The 11485-nt window shown below is 34.8% G+C and overlaps 1 protein-coding gene across 1 annotated transcript in view; it reads right to left on the bottom strand.

Moving 5' to 3' along the window:
- cadm2a (cell adhesion molecule 2a) overlaps window positions 1-11455 on the bottom strand; it is a 78845-nt gene extending 67390 nt beyond the window's left edge. The window contains exon 1 of the mRNA XM_016236814.1: window positions 11302-11455. Coding sequence (XP_016092300.1) covers window positions 11302-11419 — 118 coding nt within the window. The 5' untranslated portion in view covers window positions 11420-11455. The remainder of the gene's footprint in view (window positions 1-11301) is intronic.
- Between the last annotated feature and the right edge of the window lie 30 nt (window positions 11456-11485).

Genomic DNA, 11485 nt, shown 5'->3' on the forward strand with positions numbered 1-11485 from the left:
CTTATTTCAGTTGAATTAATTTATTCAAATAACGAAATGTTTCAAATAATGAAAATGTAAATTTTTTATGGTTTTAATTTTAGTTAACTATGCTAACCTCGAATGCTTGTCAGTACATACTGCGTATTTCAGAGACAACAGAAGTAATTATGAAATTAACTTCTACTTAAGTTGGTCAAAAAGCAAACTTAAGTTTAAACTATGTGCATTTTTATAATTTAAACTATAATTCATTTTCATTTAATTATAAATAACATAGAATTAATTGTCCAAAGACATTACTTTTACTTCACACTAATTTAACTTTTACATTACTTTACAATTCACAGTTAAGTATATTCTTTTAAACTATAATAATTTCATAATAAGAACTATTTAGGGTTAAACCCTAACCCACTATATAGGGTTAAAATAGTGTATATTTCAGAGACAACAGAAGTAATTATGAAATTAAGTTCTACTTAAGTTGGTCAAAAAGCAAACTTAAGTTTAAACTATGCATTTTTATAATTTAAACTATAATTCATTTTCATTTAATTATAAATAACATAGAATTAATTGTCCAAAGACATTACTTTTACTTCACACTAATTTTACTTTTATATTACTTTACAATTCACAGTTAAGTATATTCTTTTAAACTATAATAATTTCATAATAAGAACTATTTCATTCATTTAAATCAACTAGAAAGTAGCAAATCATCACATCCATGGAAGAAAAATTGGAAAATCACCTGAAACATGATTAGTTCACCCAAAAATGAAAATTAATTTGATTACAAACTTGAATGGCTTTCTTACTTTTGCAGAACAGAAAATATATTGTAAAATAGATATTTTGAAACTTTTTTAAGGCTAAGGTTTCTTTTTTTTTTGTGAACTAATAAGTAAATAAATATGTCGATTTAAGCTCATCTTATCTTTCAAATGATACATACATTAAAAAAATATCACTTTACCCTTTCAACAAATCACAAGTTGACACTGCTAAATGCTTGTGGCGATCACCGTATTGCGGTTGCCATTACTCTGAACCAGTTCATCCCAGCGTGAACTCGGGGAGCCACTTTTCTCCCATCGATCTTGTGTGTCCAACTGTGAAGAATAACTGCAACAAACACCTCAAACGCCCCAACAAGAAGAGAAGTTACTCCTCCACTGGTGTGCCAATCACATTCACCCACTCAAACAGCCTGATAAGTCAGGAGAGGAGAGAGTCATCAGTGTAAAATATGACTTCTATACACAATTGTGCACTTTCATATCGAAGAAAAACACGAGGCAGGATGAGGTCGACATTCAAATGAGTGCACGGACACATGGTTAATGGGTATTCTGTGCATTATTTCTGTGTAATATGCCATAACACTTATTCCAAATGAGCTAATTTGTTGGTCCGGTGAGCACACAAATCCCGTTAAGGTGTAATTCAAGAGTGGTCAGACTGTGCGAGCTCAAAGGTGAGGAGAGCGGGAGGAATTGTGAGTATTGATGCGCAGAAATATTGAGCAGCGGAAAACTGCTGGAGCCCTCGAGAGAACTATAGAGATAGCCGAACTCTCCGTGAGCTGCTAAATGTCGAATTAAACAGTCAATCAATTTCAGGGTGAATAAGAGAGGGGAAAAGTGAGCGAGAGAAAGAGTAAGAATAGGGGCGATGCATCGACACGAGTCAGGCTGGAAATAAATGAGGTCTCGGCTCATAATAAACCCATATTTGTAATAAACAGATGCTGTGGAGCCATAAAATTGGCTTTTTAAATGGAGAGGGATTTGGCTGATGACGCACCATTACACACAGAGTTAACGCCCGACAAGGCCAGGAAGGGCCAGATAGATAGATGAATAGAAAGATGGCACGCTTGTTCTCCATCACACTTTCCTGCTCCCGCTCTCTTTGGGTCTCTCACAGTGGAATGAACACTGAAGATATTCTGTAGCGAGAGAAGCTAATTTTATTCATAGGACCGAAAGATGGATAAAAGAGAATGGGATAGAGAGGGAGAGGGAGAAAATAAACGAGAAGACGGGAGAAAAAGACAGACAGCCAGAGAAAAAGCAACGGATAAAAGATGTGTTGAGATTGTGTAATGTTACATGCCACAGAAACAGAACAGCAACAGCCTGAAGCCAATAATGCTACGCTAGTTAGACTAATGCTAACAACAAATGACTCTGTTTGAAGTTTTTACTCTGAGAAATTCATTGTGTAACCATACTTGTTGAATAAAAGCTAAAAAAAAAAAAAAACTGCAAAAAAATCTGCCAAAAATGCCACAGACCCTCAAAATTCAAAATGTGTCATTATTATATTTATTTATTTATTTAGTTAGTTAGTTACGAAGTTATTTTTTAAAGAAATTAATACTTTATTAATGCCACGTATGTATTAAACTGATTAAAAGTGACAGGACAGATATCTACAAAACAGCTATAAAAATCCATAATATCAACAAAAAACTAACATAGATGCGGTTATTTTTAACTTTCTATTATCAAAGAAATCTGAAAACATGTATCATAGTTTCCACAAAAATATTGAGTTGCACAACTGCTTTCAATATCAATAAGAATATAATAATTAAAAAATGTTTCTTGAGCACAAAATCAGCATATTAAAATGTATAAGACACTGAAGACTGGAGTAATGATGCTGAAATTTCAGCTTTGCATCACAGGTACAAATTACATTTTAAAATATATTAAAATAGAAAATTATGATTTTAAATTGAAATAATATTTCGGTAACACTTTATAATAACGTCTAGTTGTAAGTCATTTATAAGTGATTAGTTACTTATAAATGATCATTTACAAAACATTCATAAGCAATTAATAAGTGATATGCTAACAGTTTGTGTATGTTTTGTAAATTCATTTACAAATAATTAGTTAATGATGAACTAATCATTTATCACTATCACTAGATCACTAGATCTATCACTAGATTATCACTAGATCCCACACACTCCACAAGTCTGTGCTGATGAGAGAAAGGGTTTAACACAACCCACTGGAATCCCCTGACTTTAAGTCATTTACACGTTAATTAGTTTTAGCATAATTGCATTTTTGCGCTTTTTAACAGAACAGCTTACAACTTTAATGAAACATACATAAATCATTTACTAATGGTTTAATCATTATTTGTTCATGATTAACAAATGTTTATTGAGATAATAGTACAATGTTGACATTTCAATTATTTATAAGTGATTAATAATATATTAGCTAGTAACTTAACTAGTAACTATTAACCATTTACTAAGGATCTGTTTGATTATTTCATGATGTGCTATTGTTTTAAGATAACTTATGACAGATGTGTAAATCGTTAGCATATTACTTAATAATTTGTGAATGTATAGTTATGTTTTGTAAATGATTAGTTCATCATTATCTAATCACTTGTAAATGAATTAAATTATACACAGATTGTTAGCATTTCACTTATTAATTGCTAATGAATGTTTTGTAAATGATTAGTTCATCATTAACTAATCACTTATAAATGACTTACAACTGAACGTTATTATAAAGTGTTACCAATAGTTTATAGTTATGTGGATTAAGAATGTCACCACTTTTATAAAGAGATATCTGTTGTTCCAGATATGTGTTAACTAATAGGCTGATAATAACATATTACAAATTAGCAAGTGGAAACATGAGGACATGAGAAGTTAACCACTACAATAACGATCTGTGAGTGAGGTGGTTTTCTTATAGTTTATTTGTTCATGATTAACAAATGTTTATTGAGATAATAGTACAATGTTGACATTAAAGTGACCCTTTTATCTAAGAGTTAGATAAAAATATTAACATATCACTTATTAATCATTTATGAACCTATAGTCATGTTTTGTAAAAGATTAGTTAATCATTAACTAATAACTTATAAACGACTCACAACTGAACGTTATTATAAAGTGTTACCAAATATGTAACAATTTTCCTATTCTTACTGTATTTTTAATCAAATAAATGCAGCCTTGGTGAGCATTTTATTTAAAAAAAATCAACTTATGATCCCTTAACTTTCGGTAGTGTATATACAGTGATAACCTGGTAGAAGTTCTCTGTCTACCTAACTGTAGCCGATAGATGTTTTTGGCTAAGCTAATGGGTGCTTGGCTAAGCTGGTTAACCAAATACAGCTAGGACTGATAAACCACCTTAAGCAGGTATGTCCTGGTTTTTCCAACAAGGCCAGCTGTCCTGTACCAAACAACTCTCATTTCACATAAGCATTCAGTTACAAACAAGATTTGCCACTAAGAGCCACGCACACATGCAAAGCAATTAAAAAACGCAGCAGAAACACAAAGAAGAGATGGAAGGAATAATAATGTGAACTGGCAGCGGGAGAATAATGGAGCACCTGTAGATGCCGAGAGGAATTATCCTGCTCATTTTCTCTCTGTTGTGTCTGTTTGAGAATGTGGCAAAAATCAGCGCCACGGTATTGAAGACCTGTGGTCTACAGCCACACACTCTTTACTCTAGTAATTACATTCCTTTCTCAAGGGCACCTTGTCCTCTACCATCACTTTCGAGTCCGAGAGCGGTGTGGGACGGCACACAACCTCACATGTGCAGAACAAACGCATAATTGAGGGACCACAGTGATTAGCCTGAGCACCATTTGTTGAGGACGCACATCTGCACCTGTGCATGGACTCTGTGGGCCTTCACTGGCAGATGATGAAAAAAATAGCTGCTGTAAATATTTCCCACAAACCTCCTTTGGCCAAGCACAAAATGTCTGAAATCTCCCTATCTCCCTTCCCTCATTTTCACTTTCCTTGAGGATGCAAAACTATTCAAAACCTGTAAAGAGCAGCACAATGGAGCACTTTTCACACACAAACGCACTTCACACACCGTCACCAGGTGATATGAGAGAGGGACAAAACTGTTGGGACACCAACAGACCAACTTTAAAGAAGGGCTACAGGCTGACAGACTTTTGGGGCTATATATATATACAGTATATATATATATATATACAGTGCAGTGAAAAGGTTTTTGCCCCCTTCCTGTTTTTTTATTTTTTTGCATATTTGTCACACATAAAAGATTCAGATCATCAAACTGAAAATGATAATTTCATTTATTAAGGGAAAAAAGCCGTCCAAACCTACCTGGCCCTACGTGAAAAATTAATTTCCCCTCCTCTTAAATCATGAAAGAACTGTGATTAACCACCTTATTTTAGAAAGCTGAGTCAAATTTCACTAGCCACACCCAGGCCTGATTACTGCCAGACCTGTTGAATCAAGAAATCACTTAAATAGAACCTGTCTGACAAAGAGAAGCATGCTTAAAGAGCAACAAACACATCATGCCGCGATCTAAAGAAATTCAAGAACAGATGAGAAACAAAATAGTTGACATGTATCAGTCTGGAAAGGTTTATGAAGCCATTTCTATGGCTTTGGGACTCCAGCGAACCACGGTCAGAGCCATTATTCAAATTTGATTGGTTGAGAACCGTGAGATATTGTACTGGTATCGCTACAGGAACGCCCTTTCACTGTTTGTATCACTCCAGTATTTCCAGTCTTTGGTTTCATTAATCTATTTTTTGTTCCACAGCAAATTGTTTCGGCTGAAAGCAAAATCTCATCACGTTATATTTTATGTAACTTTAATGCTGCATATTAGAGCATGGCTTTTATGATGGCTGTTGTTGTTGTTTATTATTCAATAAATAATATTTTATATACATAGTGGTATTTAGTATTGGGAAACAGTGTGTGTGTTCATGATGGCGATTTTTGTGACATTGTTCCGCCATTAGATGCGACAAGTGACTGTTTTACGAGTCAGCATTTAAGACTTTTATATTGAAAGAGACTGAAACAGGGTTGTAAACAAGGAAGTTCTTTTAACTTTCAACAACAGCTTGTAAGACGCAGTTAACAAATGCAGTAAGCGGCGCTGTCATCGGAAATTACCCTTAACAGATGAAAGATAGTACAACTAATAAAACTAATGTTTTATTGTGAATATGAGGTGGATCTGAAGAATGAATGCTGTATCAGATGCAGGTAATCACACTCGCTCAGTCTGTGATGTCCTTACATTAATGCACCACTAGATGGCACTCCAGCCTCTTGAGTTAGATTTAGATTGGGAGTAAGGGTGAAGAGTAAGAAAGAATGCTGAGCATGTTATCCTGCTTGTTCATGGTAGTTATTAAAGTTTAACTAAGAGGAATACACGACTTTGTGCTTCTTGTCTACATGAAGACATAACACAGTCCATCTCTCTCTCACAATACTCTAGTCTACATAATAGAGTGGACTTTTAATTAAGTAATACAATATGTTTTTAATGAAGCAGCTCAACGTTCCTTCATTACTAGTTCTAAAGTGATGTTTTGAATTAGTAAAGGAGGCTTTAGCACAGCTGTTAAACTGTGAAACTGAGATTTGAATATGTGGCGGAAGGAAGTAGTTCCGCACAAAAGGTTTTTTAAAGACACCCCGTTGTTGTTTTTCTTATATATTTACACTCGAGCCGTCGAACTGTTGTATAAACGCAATATCACTCTTATACTCGAGTGATACCTCGAGCCTCTGGCCTAATCACAAAGCCGGTATCGCTCTCATACTCGAGTGATATTGCTCATAAATAAATAGCTTTTTATATTAAATATATATTAATTTGATTTTATCTATCTATCTATCTATCTATCTATCTATCTATCTATCTATCTATCTATCTATCTATCTATACAAATCTCAAAAACTGGCACTAAACTGTGCATTACAAATTGCCATCACTGTAACAATTACCTATCTTGTGAAGGTAATTTATGTGAAGGTTTAAAAGACATCTTATACTGTGTCAACTAAAAAGAGCTCTATGCAAATTGTTCAGTTTGTTTACACCATTTTATATTGCTCAATCTTATGTGCTTCAATCATGTTTTCTATACAAATCTGCATGGAGATAAAAGTGGTTGCTGTCTTAGGCTAAAAATAAAATGCCACAACACTGCCTCACATAAAATCACATAAACACTCAAAAGTAAAAAACACTCTTGATGAATGAAACCCTTAAATCATCATACAAACCTCAAAACGTGGTACATATAATATGACAAGTACAGCAATCAACTAACTGCTCATTTGGAACAAATTCATCCTGACCTCACACTTAAAAAAAACAACAACAGTTTTTTACCCCCCAGTTTTTTTTTTTTTTATAATGTTGGAATGAATGTTTTTAAATATGTTTATATGTTTTGGAGCAAAATTAGGCAAGAGGGTTATATTTTTTCAGTTTTTGTACTTCATAATTTCATGTTTGATTTAATGTGCTACTTTGCATTTCTTTGTTTGCAAAATTTCTGGGGAATTAAAAAAAATAATAATAAAAAAAAAATTTCACAGTTTGATTTCCCCACCCAATCTCTTCAAAAAATTCCTTTGCATGTGAACATATACATTGTCCGTCATTTATTCAAATTAAAATGTTTATCAAACTTTCGCCCCGAACATTCATCTTGGTATGAACAGGCATTTCGTTTCTAGAACAAAGAATCATTTTTTGCTGAGTAGAGCCAAAACTGAAACACAGTAGCCTGGTTGATCTATATAGCGTAGACAATTAAATTTGTGAGTAACTGAGTGATTGATGTTTTCTGTCAGGACTGAGATCAGATAGACTGACAGCTTGCAAGGATAAACTATTCAACCAGCTCCTGGCACAAACTAGAGACATTTCCTCCTGGTTCAGCTAGATTGCACCAAGCTCTAAATCAAATCAGACGCCATCCCTAGCAGGCGGATTTCACAACCCCCCGTTATCGCTTCCTCTTCTCCACTCCTGATGTGTTTCTTATTACACTGTTTCCCAAATGTGAAAGTTTTCAGTCAGATCTGAGGCTCGTAGTGTTAATAATTAAGCCATTGCTCTGGCACTTTCTTGCGGTTGAGCAACTTGGTCTATACACTTCACTGCAGTCAACACAGCAGATCCAAACAACCCTCCTCTCCTGCATGCATAAAAACACACATGGACGTCCTCGCAGGTGCTGCTCGGCCAATCAAAGTTCCTCCTACAGAACCAGCTTCAGGAGGATGTAATTGTGGGAAATGCTGTGTTGGCACAGCATGAGACCATATCTGCACAAATTAACTATAGACTGATGCAGAATAACAGACAGGTGTGGATGAGCGCTGGGCCTAGGTGAGGAGTTCATTTAATATTCTACAAATTCCACAAAATATTCTAGCATTAATAATGAGTGTGGTATTACGAAAGCTAATACAGACATGTAGAAAACTGACTATTTTACAGCTCAAATAATTACAATAATTTGTGCGTGTTTTAACAAAAATATGAGCTTTACATGTCTGGTTCTAAATGCTATGGAATGATGGTCCTGTTTACTTCCATTGTGTGTTATTACAGTATATCGATATGTACATTTTTTGATAAAAAAACAACAACTGATGGGCAAACTGAAAAAAAATCATTGTCACAAATTTTGATTCTACTGAAACCAGAAGAGTCACTTAAAAATTCTGGTATTCAAATGCCCCGCCCCCTGGGAAATCAAATTGGGTAAAATCCTGCTCCACATAGCTGCATAAACAAAGTATGTTCTAATTGGCTGTGATTAGGGCTGTAAGATTTGAGGGAAAATGTAGCTGAGATTTTTGTGAAAAAATCTGAATATATATTTATTAATCTTCCAGGTTTGCTGTGCTTGTATGAGGGATGTACTTCGAACAAAGAGACTTTAATGACATCAAGGGAACCAGGAACACACACATAGCGGGGAAAGAAGACATTCAATACCGGACAGGAAACTCAGAACAGGAAACACTTTAAATACACATGACATGAAGAGGGGATGACGAGAAACACCTGGGAGCAATAACGAAATTGCATATGAGGGAAAACTGGGTCATGGAAAGCATGTGGGGGAGGAAAACTATTATAAAAAATATTATATTATATTATTATTTACAACCATAATATTAGAATAATAATTTTTATGGCTGTCTGAATTTTCAAATGTTAAACAATTTCTGAGACACTGAAAACACAGATCTTGATCTTATTTTGATTGTGATTATGTCAAGTTGCACAGAATTTGTACTTTCATTGTGGATGTAAAACTACTTGTCGCCGGAAACCTCTGAAGACGTCAAACAAATTCGTTTTCAGACATGAGGCAGATTAAATGATGACATAATTTTCCTCTCTGGGTGATAAAATTGTTCAAGACAAAGAACTAACAAGTCAAAAATAAATGTTTCTAAGTTGGAGAGAACATTCTAAATCACTCATTGGGATTTCATGTTTCTGACAGTTTGGGAGAAGGCAGCATAAAGCGGCTCTATGTAAGTCGGCTGCCTCTGAGCACAAAGTCATCACCTGAATGCATAAATCAGCCACTCAAAGTTAATTGTTATTCTACTTCCATGTATTCTTTGATCACACCATTCACGTCTCAGTCTGTGTGGGCCAGAAAACACTAAGCTATCTTTGACACATGGATCTTTTACAAATCAAAAGACATTTATTATCTCCATACAAACGACCTGGGGAATTCTCAGATATGGAGAGCCACAATATCATTATAAAATCCAATCCGCCAGGTGTATCGAATACATCCCATGATTACTTCCACGCGAAAAGCTCTGCTGACATAATGAACGGGGCATTTGCTGAGCCTATGATAACGCTCCTGCTCCATATTGATCAGATCTGGGAACAGTAGATATCTTTAACGCTGCAGCGAAGAGTCCTTTAAATGGCTCACCTCCCATACCTCATTTATCAAATGTAATCTGTTAGTATTCCACAACATTAATCAAGCCGCTGTCCCACTTTCTGGTGTATGTGCGTGTATGCGCTCTCATGGTTGTGTGTGTGGGAGTCTGGGAGATTGTCTAGTTGTTGATTTTGCGTCTGCTCTTGATTAAGGGTGTTTACGGGTAAAAGTGCGTCTTATAAAGCTTTGCCCGGACCAATATTGATTCTCTACAGAAATTTATAGCCAACAAATCATACAACAGGTGAACACAAAGCCATTTTACAACATCCAGCTCGGCATGGAAGAAAAACCAGATGATGTATTCCACTCTTTATATCAGGCAATGAGATACAGCTATAAATCTTTGTACATAAAAATGTGATTCTGAAACTTTTGTCCAAAACCTAGTGAGTTTTCTCATTGCCTACGGCCTACATAGCCTTCATAGGCAAGACCCTCCCAGCTAACAAATGTATGTTCTGAAAACAGGGATTTGGAATATTTCGAACACGTTAAAATATTCAGTTTTCTTGTCATTGTTAGGACAGTGTTTAAAAAGATAGTACAACTTTCCTCTAACCTTTGTTACTCAAAGTATAACATTCTTTGAATGTTTATTTGTAATATTCCAAGTATGTTAACATTCAGCACATATCAATAACCTCATAAGGATGTCTCGAGAATCTTCTTCTAAGAGTGTTTTCTTTCAACAATGAGAATGAGATGAGAATGCATATTCAGTTTCAATTTTATAAGAATGTTCTATAAATATTACTTTGAGCATGTTTTATCTTGACATTTACCTAACCTTTAGAAAACATTAGTGTAAATTGTGCAAACATTCATTATTAGCCGGGCTAACAGTCATGAAACGAGAAAGAAGTGAGAGAAAGAGTGAGAATAACATTTAAATACTGTAATAATCATAAATATAGAAGGCCCTTTCAAATTTCGAATTATTTTGCACTATTTTTATTGATACTTTTCAGTATTGGATGAATTACAATTTATAAATGTAATTTCTCTTGATTTGTTTGCCATCTTTAATTTATTTTTCACCATCATGGATTTATTTATTTATTTTTTGCCACTTAATATATCCACCATGTTGCATTTATGTTTTCAATCAGCTCACCATCATATTCGACTTTTTTCACTCAGCTTTTCCATCATCTTCAATTAATTGGATTTTTTTTTATTGAGCTTATCTACCATTTTAGATTGACAATTTCACTGAGCTTGTCCACCATCTTGGATTTAGTTTTTTACTGAGATTTTCCATTACATTACAGTGCATTTAGTCATTTAGCAGACGCTTTTATTCAAAGTGAATTACAAATGAGGACAATAGAAGCAATCAAACCAACAAAAGAGCATTTGTCAACCATGTTGAATTTATACTTTTACTGAGCTTGTCTACCATATTGGATAAATTTGGATAAACATTCAGCTGAGGTCCACCACCCACCTAATAACACACAAGACAAAGATATGAGTTTAGTGGCGATCACTCACCTTTCTTGTCCCCAAAGAAGAGCGTCTGTTGTGCAGGGTTTGACCACTGGAGGGAGGTGTTGTCATTGTGTTCCACACGGCAGGTCAAGTTGGCTATTCCTCCTTCTGTCACGGTCATGTTCTGGACGATAGGGAACTGGCCTTGAGCTCCTGGAAGAGACAGACAGAAAGTGTGTGAGAGACA

Source organism: Sinocyclocheilus grahami, unplaced genomic scaffold (genome assembly GCF_001515645.1).
Source record: "Sinocyclocheilus grahami isolate Dianchi unplaced genomic scaffold, SAMN03320097.WGS_v1.1 scaffold497.1, whole genome shotgun sequence".
Taxonomy (NCBI): Eukaryota; Metazoa; Chordata; class Actinopteri; order Cypriniformes; family Cyprinidae; genus Sinocyclocheilus; species Sinocyclocheilus grahami.